General features: G+C 42.0%; 2 protein-coding genes across 8 annotated transcripts in view; one reads left to right on the top strand and one right to left on the bottom strand.

The window, feature by feature from the left end:
• rc3h1b (ring finger and CCCH-type domains 1b) overlaps window positions 1–1,942 on the bottom strand; it is a 22,550-nt gene extending 20,608 nt beyond the window's left edge. The window contains exons 1-3 of one of the 2 annotated variants that reach the window (XM_086072015.1): window positions 1,601–1,942; window positions 471–504; window positions 95–371 (exon numbers count right to left, since the gene is read on the bottom strand). In XM_086072015.1, the coding sequence (XP_085928141.1) occupies window positions 95–325 (231 nt within the window). In that variant the 5' untranslated portion in view covers window positions 326–371; window positions 471–504; window positions 1,601–1,942. Of the gene's footprint in view, window positions 1–94; window positions 505–1,600 lie in introns of both variants that reach the window. The other variant, XM_086072007.1, reaches the window with a different exon arrangement.
• Window positions 1,029–18,237, top strand: LOC147180492 (uncharacterized). Of its 6 annotated transcripts, XM_086072043.1 has the most exons (12): window positions 1,029–1,393; window positions 2,122–2,156; window positions 2,234–2,365; window positions 2,652–3,367; window positions 6,550–6,616; window positions 9,494–9,643; window positions 9,736–10,865; window positions 13,006–13,153; window positions 13,991–14,207; window positions 15,832–15,944; window positions 16,142–16,332; window positions 17,161–18,237. In XM_086072043.1, the coding sequence occupies exons 4-12, from the start codon at window positions 2,686–2,688 to the stop codon at window positions 17,352–17,354; spliced, it is 2,892 nt and encodes a 963-aa protein (XP_085928169.1). In that variant the 5' UTR covers window positions 1,029–1,393; window positions 2,122–2,156; window positions 2,234–2,365; window positions 2,652–2,685; the 3' UTR covers window positions 17,355–18,237. The 6 variants fall into 6 exon arrangements, with proteins under 6 accessions (XP_085928169.1, XP_085928177.1, XP_085928160.1 ...); XM_086072051.1 differs by lacking the exon at window positions 2,122–2,156; XM_086072034.1 differs by lacking the exon at window positions 1,029–1,393 and having other exon boundaries at window positions 1,733–2,156.

The raw sequence follows: 18,237 nt of genomic DNA, 5'->3' as shown, positions 1-18,237 counted from the left end.
AGTTTGCCATGACTTTTCTAATCGAAAACACGTGCCACGGGGCTCAATCAAGATTGAGCAACACTGCAATAAAGAGCAAAAAAGGGTGTCCTACCTGGCCTCCCACCAGTTGCAGCAGGGCCGTGTTGACAGGCAGCTGCTCGATGTCCGTGCTGATGGCCGTCTGGTCGAAGGGACAGGCCTTGCGGTGCAGCTTGTTCAGGCACATCTTGCAGACGGTGTGTCCACAGCCCAAACTGATGGGCCGCCGAACAGTCTCCTCAAATGTCTGTGTGCAGATCGGACAGAGCAGGAACTCTGTCCACTGTGGCGCTTGAACTGGCATGATGATTATATGTGGGTGGGGACGAGTGCGTGCAAATGTGTATAAACTAGGACACAGAAAAAAAAATAGAATAATAATAATAATATATATGAAAGATTCCACTGGAATCAAGAATTGTTTTCTTCCGAACTAAATGTTCTCACACATTGTGGATTTTGGGTCACATCACACGATGAATACTGCAGGGGGGGAAACAAAAAAGAAAAGAAAATACATTTTACTGTCAGGAAACACTGCAATGCATTTACATAGTGTCAACATAAGACCCAATAATTCATACTCACAACATTTAATTAGCAAATCCTTGCACTATTTTAAACGCTACGTTGACGTAAGGGTTGGTTTTTTTTTTTTTTTTTTTTTGGTGTGTCGCTACTTGAGCATTCAACACCATCCAAACAAAACTCCAGAGGTAGTCAGGTATCCCAAATGCAAATCCGAAGAATTGTGAGCAACTACAGATGTGGGTTCGAGAGCAAACAAGCCCAAAACAACTGCTTATGTGGCCTACTTAATCGTGCGGCTCGCCACTGAGGCTATGGACAAAGGGTGCTTGAATTAGCTAATAGCCTGTCTACGCTATCCCGAACTTGTTGTGTAGCTGACGTTTGCCAATAGAATTAAAGTAGCATTAAGCCACAAGCATTCTTTGATTGTAGGCTCCAGTTGCGTGCTGTCGTAACTATCGTGTCACACGTACCGAGACGGTAACTGATAGAAAGCTCGCACTCAGCTGATTTACGGGGCTGCAAAAAGATGACTTGTTAGCACCGCCCGGCTAAAGGGGTGGCTAAGCGAGCTAGCGTCGGGCCAATTGATAACTTAAGTTACTTTCTTCGTTACATATATCATCGGGAGGTTATGGCACGGGCGTTTTCTTGCCATTTTGACGGATTTATCCCGTCCTCGTAGGCTGCGGGCGCGTTTTTAATCAAGAAAACCCCGTGGACGAAGCAGCGAAAAGTGAGGCTAGTGTCGGGAGATTATGTAACACAAGGGAAACCACACATCCGAAATGGCTTACGATGTGTATTTACGGTTATATTAACCAGGTCATAGAAATTATGGGTAAGTGGTTTAATTACGTTTTGGAGACGCTGCGAAAAGAAAATAGTCAGGTCGCAAGGCTAAAGGAGGGGGGGGGGGTGTTGCTAACATGCTAACGAACAAACCCAAGCTAGCGTTCCGAGTTTCTGCATCCGCGAATGGCACTAAAACGAACACACAGCTTCCAAAAAACACGCGAATATCCACTGCAACAGCGCCGCTACTCACTCATTCCAAACGGCTTGGAAGATGTTCATCTTTTGTTAAGAAAATGCGATATTTCCTTGCCATGTCGACGGCGCAGCGTAGCCGCTGCCGAGGTGGGGGTTTGTCGGGGAAAGGGTGTCAACTCTACGGGGCGAGACCAGACGGGGCTAGCCGGTTACAGCTAGCTGGGGCGCGTGCGTGTGTGTGCGCGCGCGCGAACGTCAACGGGGTAAGGGCTCCCCCTAGTGGCGAGAGGCTGCACGCGCGCTCAAGAAAAAAAAAAAAAAGAAGCCCCGAACAAATCACATCTGGAGATGCGCGTGTATGAATGTGCGCACGTATGAGAACATTAGATATGAAAACAGAGAAGGGGGGGCTGAAGGGATGTTATGACAAATAAGACGCACGCACTGTTGTGTCGTTTTATTTTTCGATGATTTAAAAGCATTTAGATGAAACAGCTGATGCACCCTCTGCCCTCTTTTTGTTATTTAATCCTCCTCATTAACATATCAATGTGCGGATCGCACGTTACGCAACAGTAGAGGAGCTCCACTCGGGAAAGCTGCTACGCGAGGCAAGGGCGAATTTTAAGCAGTTTTTTCCCCTAGTTTTTTTTTTATTTTTAATCCCTATGTGATCATTTCTGGGTAGGATTACCGCGCCAATCATGCCAAAGGGACCGAACTGGATGGACATCATGGAAGTGGAAGAAACCTTGGCGGGATGTTTTGGCAATTCACACTTGGACCTGTGATTTTAGTGCAACTCTAACAGAATATTACGGTAATTTCCTTCATTGATCAAACATAATGTTCCTGTTTTGTTTGCCACTTTGTTCCCATATTCTGCATGCTTCTAATTCAATATATCGACATGATGACTTCACTCATTTTGTTATCTTGTTGTTGAAGCGGCTCAGTTGCATGCACTTGCTTATTCTCATTTGAAAGGATTATCCTGCAAAGTAATCAGCGGATGAAGCAACGTGACCGAATCCTCGTTTCATATCTCTTCGCCGTGCAAGAAAGGAAGTTGTCGTTTGGTAATATTTTTTGTTTCATCCGTGCAGCGCATGAGTGGACTTCATTGTGCACAACGAGCCAATGGAGGACGAGAAGGTGGCGGGAGAAATTCAAACGGAATCCGTCGCCAATTCGCCCCTGGGCTCGGCTTTGCTGCCGTCGTGTCAGCAGCCCACCGGTCAAGACGTCGCTCCTTCCTGCCACTCGGGTGCACTGAGCAGCAGTGACGAGGAGAAGGAGGAGGTGGAGGTGCAAGTCAGGTTGGAGATCCACAGCCCGCCGGCCGACGCACCGGTGCACCTTCAGGAAGATGAAGAAGAGAAGACCGAAACACCTTGTTCCCCTTCTGCAATTCTACCTGGCAACTCCAATAGTAGAACCAACAACCCCATCCTACCTCCTCCACCTGTGCTCTCCTGCTCCATCTTACCTACTCGCGCCCAATCACCTCCCCCCACCACAATCAGACATTGGGCACCCCCGAAGGGTTTTTGGAGGGTGGCCCGGCCGGAGACGTTGCTTCTAAACGGCGTGGACCCTCAGAACGTCGCCTCCGCTTTACCCTGCAGGGATTACACTCGAGAGGACGACAAGACAGCAGGCGAGGGAGACGTCGCGGGAAATGTGGATGACCCCGAGGTGTGCACGTCTTTATCGGGCGGGGGCCTCTGCGCTGATGAGAAAATGGGGCAAAGAGCGTATGAGAAACTGAAAGAGAGACAACAAAACTGCAGAGAGGCAACAGACAGCGTGGATTATGAAGGTACGTCTGCTGGTCCAAACACTTGGAAATCCCGCAGAGGGCCGCTGCGACGGCGAAACCAAATAAACGGTCAATCGTGCCATTGTTCAAATTACTGTAAAAAGGCTAACATAAAATCTCAAAATGATTTGTTGCACGTGATGATTTGAAACTGGTCCCGATTTGAGCAAAGATCATATTATCTGACACATAACTTGCTTTCACGGGCCGCATAAATTGATGTGGCGGGCCAGATCAGGCCCCCGGGCCTTGAGTTTGACATCTGTTCTAGGCAGTTGAAATCACCATGATAAAAAATAAATATAATACTTTTCTGCTTTCTGAATTCATTATACTGTATTTTACACTTAATAATAATAACAATAATAATAACTCATTTGCTCGCAAAAACATATAAATACGTTCTATTTTAAATATTAGCATGCTCCCAAAGACGTATTTATACACGTATTGTGTTTTTTTTTTAAATGCTAAAGCATACAGAAGGCTTTGATGCAGCCTCTGAGCTGAAGAGAATGCTTGAAGCAATGGTAGTTATTACAAAAACGGCCAGCAGGTGGCAGCAGAGTATAAGAGATCGGCCAGGGCCGTGTTGCAACAAGCTCTTTTTGCCAGTGATTTCAACAGGTTTGTGAATAATGATGAAACTATTCTAATGCTAATTGCTGAAAAACGGAAACTAATAGTAATATACTTTTTTTTCCCGATGAAAGAAGAGACGCTAATTTTGCTTTTGGTAGGTTCCATGTTTTTTTTTTTTTTTATAGCAATAGAAGACTATTCTGTAGGCCTTTCAAAATCAGTCAAAATCCAGTAAAACAGCCGGGAGCAAAGGGGGTTGCTTCAGTGAAAATGGCTCGGAGTGAATGAGATAATGATAATAATAATAATATTTTTTTTAAATATTTTTTATAGAAGTTTTTTTTTATGTATTATGCTTTTAATCTTTACTATTTTTACTCTCTCCACACTTTGGACACCTTCATACCGATGGGACAAGGGATGCAAATTTGTCAAACTATAATACCATACATACTTACATTTGTAAATGTTCATTAATATGTTTTGTCTTATTTAAAAAAAACAAAAAAATAAATGAAATGAAATAATAATATACTTAAGTAGTGTATAGGAAAAGTGTAGCAGTAAAATGAAGATATTTTCCCCAATTTGTCATAATCACAGCGACTCCAATAATAACAGGAACAATTGTGTAAATTATTCCAGAAGTAGTCATCACTGGTGTTGCATAAAAGTGCAATATGTAACCTGGCACGTTTCCTGTTGAACAGATGAGCAGATGTGAGAGATGTGGATGTTGCTATTATTAGCAAGCCGGAGCTGCAGGGGGAGGTGGCTCTCTTTATAATTCCATGTATGCATTTATATATATGTAGAATAGGTCTTTTTTTTTTTTACTGTATGTCAATTTTATTATTATTGTGCAATCTATCTCTGTCCTAATAAAAGCTTCTTTTTTTTGTTCAATGAGTGAAAGCCAACGAAATTGTAACCACATTACTTGCAAATGTTGAACTAGAAAGTCAAACTAAAGTAGCATTAAGAAATGCAAATGTCTAAAAAATTTATAATAATAATAATAATAATAAGTGGAACTAAAGTCATACAGTGCCGTACTTGCCTAACCTAGTGGTTTATCCGAAGGTCAAGAAACATTTTTTATTGCTCGTGAAGAATTTTGTAAATCACACCATTTGTTTTAACGTATCTTTATGAGCAATCCCTTTCAAGAAAGGTAGACATAACAAAAAAAAAAAAAATTGACTTTGTTGCAAAAAAATATTATGAGAGGTACTTGCCAAGGTGAAGTCGCACATTTCTCAACTTGTCTGAAAGACAACAGCAAAAGTCACATTGGTTTATAGCAAATATTGTTTTGGTTTTGGTGTTAAATTTGTGTTTTGTTGGTTTTCTTCTCTGAACATAGCTGATGCTTGCTTTTTTTTTTTTTTTAGTTCTGAAAATATTTATTCTGGAAGCGTATTGCCTTCATTTGAAAAAAAAATTGGTGGGAGCTTTGTTTTTGTTTAGTTTTTTTATATATAGTTTTTTTCTGTTTTATTGAATATTTTCACCTGTTTTTTTTGCGTATTTTTTAAAAATATTTTCTTCCATGTTTTTAAGATGTTTTTTAAGAGTAATTTTGACCCTGTTTTATTAGTATTTAAAAAAATATTTTGTATAAATATTTATTTAATCAGTTTTTAATATATATATATACCCCCCTGCTTTTCTGAATGTTTTTGTTTTTCTGAGTAATTTTTCCTCCTGTTTTTCGGAAAAAAAATTTTGACTGAAAAAATATTCATAAAAACAGAAAGAAAAAAACACACACACAAACAAAGCTCCCCCAAAAAAAATTCAGAAAAACTGGATTTTTTCCCCCCAAATGAATGCAATACGCTTCCGTAATTTATCCCAAGTTCCACCTCATAAAATACTTTTCTCATCAAGTACTCAAGTAGCTAGTACCATAACCACTTAGGGGTGTGCCCCAAAAAAATCGATCCTCATAAGAATCGCGATTCACATTTAGTACAATTCAGAATCGATTTTAAATGTCCCCAAATCGATTATATTAAAATTATTTTACACTATCTTGCCCTTGTATGTGTGTGCCTTTATTGGGAGCGCTGTTCATGTTATACACGATTTGGCCACTTAGGGGCAGTGTGGTTCCGCACGTTGTGATACACTGTTAAGTTGTAGCCACATTAGACAGTAGAAGGAAAAAATCACAATCAAGTTATTCCAATAAAAGTTGTTGTTTTTTTTCAGCGAAGGAAGAGCAAATGCCGGCGCGTAATGTTAAGATGCTTCTCTGTAAGCGTTCCTGAAGCGTTTTTGTATGAACAGCCATTCTTTTGAGTGATAAAAGTGCCGCGAGTGGCGCGCTAATTAGCATTAGCGAGTCAGACTGGTGTGGATCATGACGATTCTTTGCACATCGCTATAAATTGAAGCAGAAAATATTGCACGCAAATGCATTGCGCTTCAAAGTTAAATAGTGATGATTTTGCGTGCCACGAGAGAAAGCCTGCATCCCACATTTTGGGAATCGCTGCTCAGTATTAAAATACTCAAATCAACGAAGTGGCCAGCTGAAATCGTAACGGGATGACACGTGGCGAACTTCACACCTCCTTTGTGTGTTTTTGTAGCAGATCAGGGAGCCCGTGGCGGTTTAGAGGACTCAATCATTCTTCAGGAACTGGAGCCCTATTTAAGGTGAGCATTTAGTTTTGCGCATAGAACGTGTGGCGCGACACGTGTTGTGTATTTTTATCCTCTTCTCTTTATGGCCGTGTCATCTCAGATTGTGTTCATCATGTCAGTTTTGTTTAAATACAACATGATGCGTGTCAAAGAAAAGGCAGATGATGACATGTTTTTTTTTTTTTTCATGGGGATGATTCACACTTGTTAATATTAAATATGACTTATTGTGACATGCACACGCCCAGTGACTTATGACGGCATCCCTCCAATTATTTTTCCTACCAATGGTGACAAGTAACGAAGTATGAACACTCTCACAGTACTCGAGTAGATTTATCAGGTTCTGGCATTTGGTTTTTTTGGGGTGTTGGGTGGATGATGACAAAATCACCACCGCACATTAACAGAAGCCCAGAGGTGTTGATTGAGAAGGATTACACGCGTAAACGTGCCGTGTTTAAGAAGTGTTTATTTCTGAGCGAAAACTAAAGACCTCACCTTTTAAGATCTTGATTGATTGAAATCTTGGGGTCATAAAAAGGCAGCGTCATGGAGGAACATGAACCAGCGAGCATTAAGGATGATAGTAGCGGATTCTTGAGAATTGTTCAATGTTGGTCTGCTACAATAATGGATAGTGGTAAGAGCAAGCCTATGTCTTTTTTTTTTCTTCTTCCAGTTATCATTAGCTTGTAGCTTATTAGCATTTCTAGGGCTGAAATGATGAATCGAATAACTCAAGATAGTTTGAGATGTTAGCGAGCCAGGAGAAAAGGGTGCGCAAAGGACAGATATTGTCCAATGTGTCTATTGAAGCTACGTGGCAATGGAGCAGGCTCCGCCCATTTTCATGACGCCATTTTGTGTGCTCATCAAGTCAGTTTGAGCTCCTCTCAGAAAAATGCACTCTGGCTGGTTAAAATTCGATTTTGGAACTGAAGAGAATGCTTGAAGCAAGGGTAGTTATTGCAAAAACGGCCAGCAGGTGGCAGCAGAGTATAAGAGATCAACCAGGGCCATGTTGCAAACAAGCTTATTTCCCCACAGTTCTAAACAGATTTGTCTCAGCCTCTGAGCTGAAGAGAATGCTTGAAGCAATGGTAGTTATTACAAAAACGGGCAGCAAGTGGCAGCAGAGTATAAGAGATCGGCCAGGGCCGTGTTGCAACAAGCTCTTTTTGCCAGTGATTTCAACAGGTTTGTGAATAATGATGAACCTTAGCTATATTTTAATGCTAATTGCTGCAAAACGGAAACCGATAGAAATATACTTTTTTCTCCTGAGGAACGAAGAGACGCTAATCTTGCTTTTGGTAGGTTCCATGTTTTTATAGCAATAGAACACAATATTCTGTGGGCCTTGCAAAATCAGTCCAAATCCAGTAAAAGACGGGGGGCGAAGGGGGTTGCTTCAGTAAAAATGGCTGTGAGTGAATGAGTTAATCTGCCACTTCAATTTCAACAAAAGTGACTTCTTCTTTTTTTTGCAGCCATTATCTAAATTAGATGGTATTATTGTAATCATGATGAGAATCCGCAGACTGAAACAGATGGCCGCCCAAAACCGGCTGCTCGCCGTCCCGTGTTTGTCGACGGTGGGATGAAAACATTGACATGGCAAACTTTTAATCTAGTGCAAAACAATATGTTCTTGCCTTGATACACATTGGCGAATGAATCCCAGTGAGTCCGTGACGAGGATAATCCACACGCGAGTGTATCATGCTATCTTTATCGTTGGGCCAGGGCTTAACGGCGAGTACAGACGACGAAGCACAATGCAGAGCAGCTTAGCCGCGGGCCGCAAGGAGGAGGGATGGATAGATGACGTGTCGCTTTGCCGCTTTAGGCCAAAGCCACGCCCCCCCCCCCCCCCCCCCGGCCTTGCTATGATTGCGTAAGATAGACTCTGGAAGCTTGCTTCGCTAATATCGCTACACACAAGCATTTCATTCAGCAATGGGGTTTTTTATTAGATTTTACCCGGAAAGGTGTGAATGGTTGTTGTTGCAGTAGCAGTTCCGTTCTGAGGTTCAGGGTTCGAATCTTCATAATAGTGTTTTTCTTCGCCGCACCGCTTTCCTTTTTGTGTAAGGGGATATCAAACTGTTTGTCCAATTAGATTTCGGCTTGTGTTGCCATGACAATCTAACTTGCCCAGGGCCTTCAGAATCAGTCGTGCTAGCCATGTAGCTTGAAAAATACACAGCCAAGCCAAGCAACCCCCTTTGCTCACGGCTGTTTTACTGGATTTTGACTGAGTTTGCAAGGCCCACAGAATATTGTGTTATAAAAACATGCAACCTACCAAAAGAAAGATTAGAGTCTCTTTTTTCATCAGGAAAAATCTGTTTCCGTTTTGCAGCAGTTAGCATTAGAATATAGCTAAGTTTCATCATTATTCACATTCCTGTTTGAAAACACTGGCAAAAAGAGCTTGTTGCAACCTGGCCCTGGCTGATCTCTTATACTCTGCTTTAAAAAACGAGCTGTTAAATGAATAAAAAAAAATTATTAGATGAATCATATCTTGATTAATCATGATTAATCTTTTAACTAAAAATACTTTTCATCAACATTTTTTTGCCCGCCAAATTTAAAGAGCACCTTTTATGTGTTAATTCTTTCGACATTTAATGTTATATGGAAATTTTCAAAAAAAATTGTATCCACTGCACACGCTCAATCAATGAGTTAACGCTTTAACTTTCACAGCCCTAAAAAAAAAAAAAACACAAAAACGTATTTACACGTTTTTGGGTTTGTGTGAGTTCAAATAGTCGTCGATTAATCTGATCGCCGATTACTTGTCGATGAATCGATTCATTTTGCCAGCTCCACAACGCACCTAATCGCATTGCCCTGTCTACCGACGTCGCCGTTTAGATCGCTCCTGATAATCGGCGATGAACTTCCTCTGAGTCCAAGACACGAGCAAGCCAAGCGTCTCTTGGAGCGAGCGCGTCTCAAGGCTCGCTCCAACCACGTTAAAGGTGAACGGCCCAGCAGACGCTCCCATTCTGATCACAGATCTGTGTAAGTTCACTGTGTATCCCAGAAACTGCACACGGAACTGCATTCCGGTCGGTGATCACTGATCATCCGTGTCGCCGGTCTGTCTGTTGCAGTAAGAATCCGGCATCGGTGCAGAAAGTCATCCAAGCCAAAGAGGATCTCGCTGCTCAAAGCGTGTCTGGTCCCCTCCTTGTCCCCGATCAAGGAGACGCCTCCGCGGATCAGGCCGGTCGATCCAGGCGGTATGGCTGCTCACCCACTCGGGTTCGCTTTGAAGACGAGTCAGAGAGAGAGGCCGAGTCCCGGTACTTGGACAGGGTGCGGCAGCGCGGCAGACCTGCTGCGCCCAAGGCCAAGAACAGGGACAGCAATACAGATTCCAGCAGTAGTGGTTCCGAGAGAAGTAGGAGCCACAGGAGTGTCTCGATGCCTCCTTTACAGAAACAAGAGACGGGTGTGAACCCTGAAACCAGGACGGTGATCAGGGAGATCGTAGTCCTGGTCAAGAAATGCGAGGCGTGCGGTTCTGTGGTGAGGGAACCTCAGGCCGTCTCGTCACTAACAGACTCGCAGATGCTTGAGAGTGGCAACCCTGAGGCCACCAGGGGCAGACCAGTTCCTTGTTGGGTGCCTACGGCCAAATCAGAAGTCAGTACCCGTCCCAAAGCTCCTCTGACGGTCACATTTGCGGGCGCCTTTGTTCTGGGGGAGAACAAAGAAAGAAGCACAGGCTGGACGTCATCGGGTTTTGGGAAGCTCAGGAGAAGGAGCAGGAAAGGAGAAAGTCGAGTGGAGTCCGGCAACGGCCCCTACGGTCCGTCCTGGGCTCAGAGGCGAAACTCCAATCCCAGGAACAGGGTCAACTTGAGCAGAGCCGTTTCCTTCGCGCCCGACAGCCCTGTGACCTCGGAGCCGCGTTTGACGGGCGCTCCCGGTGGAGCGAGGGAAGCGCCCGCCCTGCCGATCAAATCTGCTCTCAAGTCCAGCTCGAGGAACCGCTCCGCTGCCGCTCAGTCGACCGTGCAGTTCCAGTTGGAGGGAGGTGAAGTCGAGCCTCAGCATTCGGCCCTCTTGGACTGCCCGGAGGCCCGAAGGGAGTCGCCTGCGTCTTCAGCGCAAGGATCCTCTGCCATAAGCAACCCGGCGGCGTGTGTCAGGCCGTCTACGCTGAGGTACTCGCCTGCCCGTCTCAACCCAGACATGCCAGCTGCTGATGTGTGGGATGCCACTTTGGATGGAGCGGGTGAGTGCACGTGAACACAGTTAACGTCGTGTGCATCGTGTTAAAACACCTACGGACGTACAGTGCGCGATGCACAAAAAGTTTGGGATACAGTTTTTGGCTTTTGGGTGACATTTCAGGATGATTCTCAGATCATCATCAGTCGTAGAGCCAACAGTCTAAAAACAGTTGGGTCAAAAATAACCCAACTTTGGGTAAAAAAAAAAAAAAAAGGACCGATCCTATACTTGGGTCAATTTGACCCAACTTTGAGTCATGAAATTGGTCTTTTAGTGTAAAATAATTGTTCAGATCCTTCACTTGGGTCAAAAAAAATGGGGTCGTTTTGTATAAAACAACCCAGAAAGTTGGGTCAAATTGACCCATAAAGTGGATTGGTCTGTTTTTGATCCATAATTGGTTTACTTTTGACCCAACTGTTTTTAAAGTGAACTGCCAAAAATAACCCGACTTGGGTCAATTTGACCTAACTTTCAGGTTGTTTGGTATAAAACAATCACATTTTTGCGGTTCCATCCATCCATGGGGAATCCATTATTCGAACTATTTATCTTCAATTTTGGGCTCAAAATGACCTAATTATTGGGTTGTTTTGTACAATATGAACACATTTTCTGGGTTGTTTTGTGCAAAACGACTCCATTTTGGGGAATTGTATACAAAATAACCCAATTTTTTTGGGGTTGTTTAAAACAAAACAACACAATATTCTGGGTTATATAAACAAAATTACTTGAAAAAAACAACAAAATAACCCTTTATTTATGCATTTGTTTGTTTGTTGTTGTTTATTTGGGGGGGTCTAACATAAAACTACCCAATTTCTGGGTTTTAAACAAAATTACCCAATTTTTAAAAATAGTTTATACAAAATGACCCAATTTTTTTCCAATTATTTTATAAAAATTTTTGGGTTACTTAACACAGAACGATTCAATTTGCTCGATTGTTTTGCACAAACCCAGCAGTTGTTAGAGCAGCGGCGGGCAAACTCTGAACTCAAGGGCCGCCGGCGTCCTGCAGGTTTCCCCGCTGCGACGCAGCTGATTCCAATCAACAGGATCGTTACCAAGCTTATGCAGAGCTTGCTGACGAGCTGATCATATATCAGCTGTGTTGGAGAAGGGAAACATCCCAAACAACTGCAGGACTGCGGCCCTTCGAGGACCGAGTGTGCCCACCCCCTGTTTTAAAATGCGTAATCTCGCGATCAAAGCATGCATGACGTCACTCGCGTCGGCTGTGCCAGTAAACGAAGGGTGAATGTAAACAAACAACTGCTGTTTTTTTTGTTTTTGTTTTTAATCTCTCGTCCCATTCTCTCCCACTTTACTTCACGTCACTATTAACAATTGATCTGCTTTACCCTTACAAGGCTTCAAACAGGATGTTGTTAAAGAGAAGTGCCCAATGAGTGTCAGAGTGGATGTCCTTGGAAAGTTTCACGGATCAAACACCTCAGCTGTTGTAACCAAAAGTAATGAAACATTGACATTTGGAAAGGTCATTTGCACGAGAAGCCCAAAATCTCTTAACTTTAAGTGTGGTTTGTCGATACCGTATCTTGAAAAGCATTCGTTGGACATCACTTTTTTGGTCCCATATTCTTATTTGATTGATTTGATTTTGGAATGTGTACTGATCCAATCTCAACTACCTTGAAAGTCTTGTGCCTTTAAAAAAAATATATATTTAAAAAATCATTCAGGTTCTTGCTTTGACCTTTGTTTGAGAGTTATGGCTGCTCACAGTGCCGGGAAAGAAAACGTTACTGTCCCATTGATTTAAGCTTCCTGCGACATCCTGTGTTTGATACCATTCGAAATCAATAGACGGCTTGCTCTGACATTGCGGCACATTGAAACTGACATTGACAAAACATGCCCAATATAATTTTATTGTTCCTTATTACTATTATTTCTAAAATCATCCCTTTACAATGCCAGAGGGGTAATAATTGACAATGTTATCCTTTTGATTTGTATAAAATGTCGTGGTTTTATATATGAAAATCTACAGGTCCAATTGATCAACAAAGCTTTGTTTGAATTTGACTTTCGTCTTGTTTTGAATTTTCATCTCGAGATGCTATCATGCAATGCAACAAAATCGTATCCCCGCTTTCCTATTCTTTGACCAGTGACGACAGACGCGGCCGCTGGGTCAGACTTCCATCCCGCTATGCGCAGTCTGGCCTTGTCTCGGGCTGAGGATCTCAGAGCCGAGCTGTTGCGAGCCGAGCACCTGAAAGCCGAGGCCGTATGGGAGGACAGCTCGGATGGTTCCAGGTGAGCCAAGAGGAGACTTAACTTTGACTTTTGAACCTAATATACAGTCTGCTTGGTTACTTTCCTCTTTGGCCACAATTTCCAAAAACATGTTGAAATGTGGACTCGTCAGACCACGGAACACTTTTCGGCCTTGCCACTTGCATGCACTTCTTCACAAAGAGGCGAACCACGCCCCATTTTTGCTTGTGAATGACTGAGCAATTCAGGGAAGCTCATTTTATACCCAATCATGGCATCCAGCTGTTCCCAATGAACCTTTTCACCTGTGGGACGTTCCAAACAGGTGTTTGATGAGCCTTCCTCAACTTTCTCAGCTTGTTGGAAAGATGTTACAAATGGAAGTTAATGATTATTTGCTCAAAACTAAAGTTGATCAGTTTGAACAGTAAATATCCTGTCTTTGTAGTGTATTCAATTAAATATAGGTTGAGCATAAATTGCTTTTATTCGTTTTTATTTCTGATTAAAACAACATCCATTTCTAAAAACAAACACGGTAGTAGTAACAAACATTGAATTTAAATGCTCGTGGCATGGACAATAATAAAGCCCCCCCCCCCCCCCCCCCCACTGACAGCATCCCCAAAGCTACTCTACAGGGGATTACAACCATGAAGTCAGCAGGTTGCCGTTGTGAAAAGGAATCTTCATATAGTCAGAGCAAGGCTGCCCTCTACTGGAAATTGAATGAAATGCACTTGCAGAATTTAATAAGGAAAGCTGAAACGAAAGCTCCAAAATCAAACACAATTTGTGAATTTAGTCCAGGCTCCAACATCCCAAAAACCTCAAGAACCACTCAGACAATTCTAACATATACCTGTGCTTTCACAGGAAAGGGGACGGGCGACCAAAGCTTTTCTTGCGCCGCTTCTTTTCCTCCATCGGCCTGAACAGCGTGGGCAGACTGGTGAAGGGAGGCCGTTCCAGTAGCATGGAGCAGCTCAGCATTCCCGCCGCCAGGCCCAACACCACTTCCCCGAGCCCCACGCGCAGACCGCACCCCGCCATCCGCATACAGAGGACGCCGTCGCTGCAGACGCTGCACACGGTGAGCAACGCGGATGCTTGCTTTGGCGATTCCGCGCCGGCAGACGTTCACACAAAGCCGAGGAAAGTCTTTTTCGGAGGCCCCGCCCTTAAACTCAGCGTCGAACAAAAGCTCAATTCAGCGGATGCTGTCTAAGAGTGATAAAGCTTTACCTGTACCGACTTCGGGTTATTATGATGCTCAACAACCTGAAGTGAAAGCTTTTATCACTGTGAAGCATTCGCCGAATCAAGCTTTTGTCAGTGCTGAGTTCCATAGCGGCCCTCCAGCAAGATTTTCCCTGGCTTTGCACCAGAGAATTTTATCAGTCATAGTAAACCTTCCGCTACGAGGTTCGTCAAGAACAGATCCTGTTTGGAGAAACTTGCCATGGATGGTGTCAATTCTACGACATTTTGGACCAATGTGACGGCCAAAAAAAAGCTTCTCAATTATCATTTTTTTGTTTGTTTGTCACGATCTCCCAGGAAGAAGAAAACATTTTGCGCCCCCGCCGACAACTCTCCCGTCATTTACAGGGGTCTGCAACCTGCGGCTCTGGAGCCACTTGTGGCTCTTTAGTCCCTCTCCTGTGGTTCCCTGTGAATCTTTTAAAAATAAATAACGGTAAAAATGTATCATTTTTCTTAACATATTTTTATTTTTTAGATAAAATATTCTTTAAATGAATTCATGAATAACTAAAAATAATAATAATTAAATATTCAAAAATTGTAAGTGTCAGAAAAAAAGAGGCGAAAGGTTGATGAAAACGTTTTTTTTTTAAATACCTTAAAATGTCCAAAAAGGAAAGGGAAAGCAGAAAATTACCATAAAATGTGCATGAAATTGACAATTTCTTTAAATTGAATTTAAAAAAAAAAAGAGAAAAGAAAATGTTCAAAAAGTAACCATAAAATGTTCCAAAACAAAAGAAGAAATCCCCCAATTGATAGTAAGAGAGGCTGAAAAATGTTTAAAAAAAAATAATAATAATAATTATTATAATAAAAGAACAAAAAGGCAGAAAATCACCATAATATGTCCATAAAATTGCCAAAAATGTCAGAAATCTGACAGAAAGGCAGAAAAGTCTAAAAAAGTGTATGAAAAATGAAGTATGAAGCAAATGAATCTCTAGGTATTGGATGTTGCTTATGCTTGCATATTTTGGGGTCCTGGTGAAGCTCTTGGGCCCTCAGTACATTAGACCTAAGACTAACACATCGTTTCGTTCATCGCAATCGTCAAATGTTTGCGGCTCCAGACAGATTTTTGGTTATTTATTTGGCCTCAAATGGCTCTTTTGACAGGAAAGGTTGCTGACCCGTGGTCTATAAAATTGCTGTTGCTATTACTCCTTTTGCACTCTCTGACACTGACAATGACATGCACTGCCACCTACTGTAATGGATTTGCAATTACATTTCTTTGTAGTACGACAAAAAAAATAAAAGTTTCCGGAAAGTCGCTACATGACATCATCGCCTAATTTGCATAATTGGGAATTTGCATGTAATTGGAATGGACGTTGCCGAACACACCGGCGCACTGTCTGCAATCTTGATCAAAACAAAAAATAACATAAAGCACACTTGCTCAATCTGCATTTTGTATTGTTTTTTTGTTTGTTTTTTGCCACTAGGTGCTGCCACTGGCCCAACTGCGTAAAGCCTCCTCTGTGCAGAGTTTAGAGAGGCGAACAGAACGTACGACCATCCTGGGTGAGGTGCAGATACCTTACGGCCTAGCGCCAAGGTAAGTCAACTGAAAAGCACAAGGACACTTTCGCCATCTGATGACATCCGCTACAAGAGATGTATCAACAATTCGGTCTTTATAATGATAATAGGGTTCGCTTTAGCTCCAGTTAACCGCAAACCTGTTAAGGATGGCACCAAACAAAATGGCGGTTTGCATTGAGAATAACAACAGAAATACCTGTTCTCTGCCAGCCCTGACAGCCCCCAGTTGGACCTCCACCGGACCCTGAGTGTTGAAGACATAATATCCTCCAGGGTGGTGCGACCGGCAGGGAGGGTTTCTCAGGCTTTTCCTGACGGGTCTCTTCTCCTGGACCTCATCAGACCCCCAAATGGTCCCTTTGGTTTTGTCATCTCAAGGGGCAAAGGCAGACCTGACACAGGTACAGCAGCTCTGGAGCCGTATGTGGCTCTTTATCCCATATCTTGTGGCTCCCTGTGGATCTCTTTTAAAAAACAAAAAAAACAAAAAATCAAAATTTTCTTTTTTAGATAAATATTGTTTAAATTAATTCATGATTTTGATTTTAAAAAATTAAATATGCAAAAAATGTCATAGTCCAAATTTTTAGGTTGCCAGATAAAGACACGAAAGATTAAATTATCTAGCAATGTCCGAAAAATGTAATTAAGAAAAAGCTGAAAAAAATTCCCAATTTTTTTTAAAACAAAATTACCATAAATAAAAATTAAAAAACAAAAACAATGTCCACAAAATTATCACAAATGTCAGAAATTGAGAGCAAAAAGGCAGGGGGAAAAGTAATTTTAAAAAAACTATAGGATTGTCCAAAAAAGGAAGAACTCAGGGGAATAATTACCATAATACATCCATAAAATTGTCCAAAATTCAGAATTTTTTCAAAAAGGCGGAAAATCTAAAAACATATGAAAAATAAAGCATGAAAAAATTAAAAAACTGAAGATGAAAGGTAGAATAAAATTAATTTTTAAAGTATTGGTATTGGATAATTAGCACTTGGGCCCTCAGTACATAGACTAACGCTAAAACACTGTTCCCTTCGTCAATTAATTTAGTTTTATGTTGTGTTTCTGTAAAGCGTCTTGGGACAGACTTGACTTACTATGTTCAAATGTCTTGCTCTCCAGACAATGTATTTATTTATTTGGCCTAAAATGGCTCTTTTTGACATGAAAGGTTTCTGACCCCTGCTATAGATGATTGTTTACCTTTCATTTTCTACTTCCAGGTGTTTATGTGGAGAAAGTGGGCGACGGAACCGGTGACGTTCCCTACGTGGGCCTCCTGGGCGTAGGTGATGAGATTGTTCAGGTGAATGGGGAAGTGGTGGCAGGACTCAGTCTGGACCAGGTGACCCGGCTTATGACGCGGGAAAGCGTCGCCTCGCTGAGGATCATGCCGGCGCGACGAAGCCCACGCTGAACGGAGACAGCAACTGACAATGTGGATGGACGATACACGTATGCAGTGAATCTCCAAATATTCGTAGCTTGGCATTGAAATTTATAATCAACCGATACAACGACAACAAAATCGAATTCTGTTCGCTTTTTTTGTGCTCAGGCCAAAGCAATAGTGAAAGTATTACTTTGCCGCCATCTTGTGGTAGCTTTAATATACTGAAATGCAACTGCTTTCGTTTTATATTTCATGATGAGGAATACTTTTATCCTAAATCCTCTCAAATATAATATAATATTGTCATTCTGACGTTAACAACGGATATGATGTACTCATTGACAATATGATGGCACGAGTTGCACCTTTTAAACATTTGACCCGCAATCTGACATCACACAAAATGTCCAGAAATGTGTTTGCTACAGTAAGGGTGCCCTTATAAAGTTGTTGTCAGTCGTTTCTAAATAAGATCAGACTATATAAATTATTAATAAACTGCAATGACTTTCAAAGGCTTGTGTTGGCTCACTATTTGGCAAGCACGAACATACTGCTGCCACACTTTATTTATAGTTATCTATTGTTTTAAATGTCACCATATGCTATACAGTTCAGGACTGGCAAAAGGAAGAAATTAAGAGTATTGGATAAACCTAACATGCTTACTGGAATGTGAGCGGAAGCAAGAGTACCCGTCGAAACTCCACACGGGCCGAATGGAACCCTGACCCTGATGATTGTGAGGCAGACAGCTAACTGCTAACCACCACGCTGCCTGCAATGAAAAAAAAATGCTATTGTTAAAACTAATGTAAAGTATTTAGAAAGCCTAAGTGATATATTTCTTCATTGGAAGCATGTACTATATTGGATATATTGCAAAATAAAAAAATATTTCGTGAAA

The sequence above is a fragment of the Leptonotus elevatus genome, chromosome 1 (assembly GCF_054856555.1).
Source record: "Leptonotus elevatus isolate MCC_2025b chromosome 1, RoL_Lele_1.0, whole genome shotgun sequence".
Lineage (NCBI taxonomy): Eukaryota > Metazoa > Chordata > Actinopteri > Syngnathiformes > Syngnathidae > Leptonotus > Leptonotus elevatus.
Note: the sequence above shows the minus strand (reverse complement) of the source record. Positions and strands in the feature narration are given on the sequence as shown.

Excerpts from the sequence above, each read along its gene's own strand:
- LOC147180492 (XM_086072051.1), top strand. The coding sequence starts at position 2,686 with ATGGAGGACGAGAAGGTGGCGGGAGAAATTCAAACGGAATCCGTCGCC. Across the intron at positions 3,368-6,549 it reads AGACAGCGTGGATTATGAAG|CAGATCAGGGAGCCCGTGGC; the intron begins GTACGTCTGCTG and ends GTGTTTTTGTAG. Across the intron at positions 15,945-16,141 it reads CCTTACGGCCTAGCGCCAAG|CCCTGACAGCCCCCAGTTGG; the intron begins GTAAGTCAACTG and ends GTTCTCTGCCAG.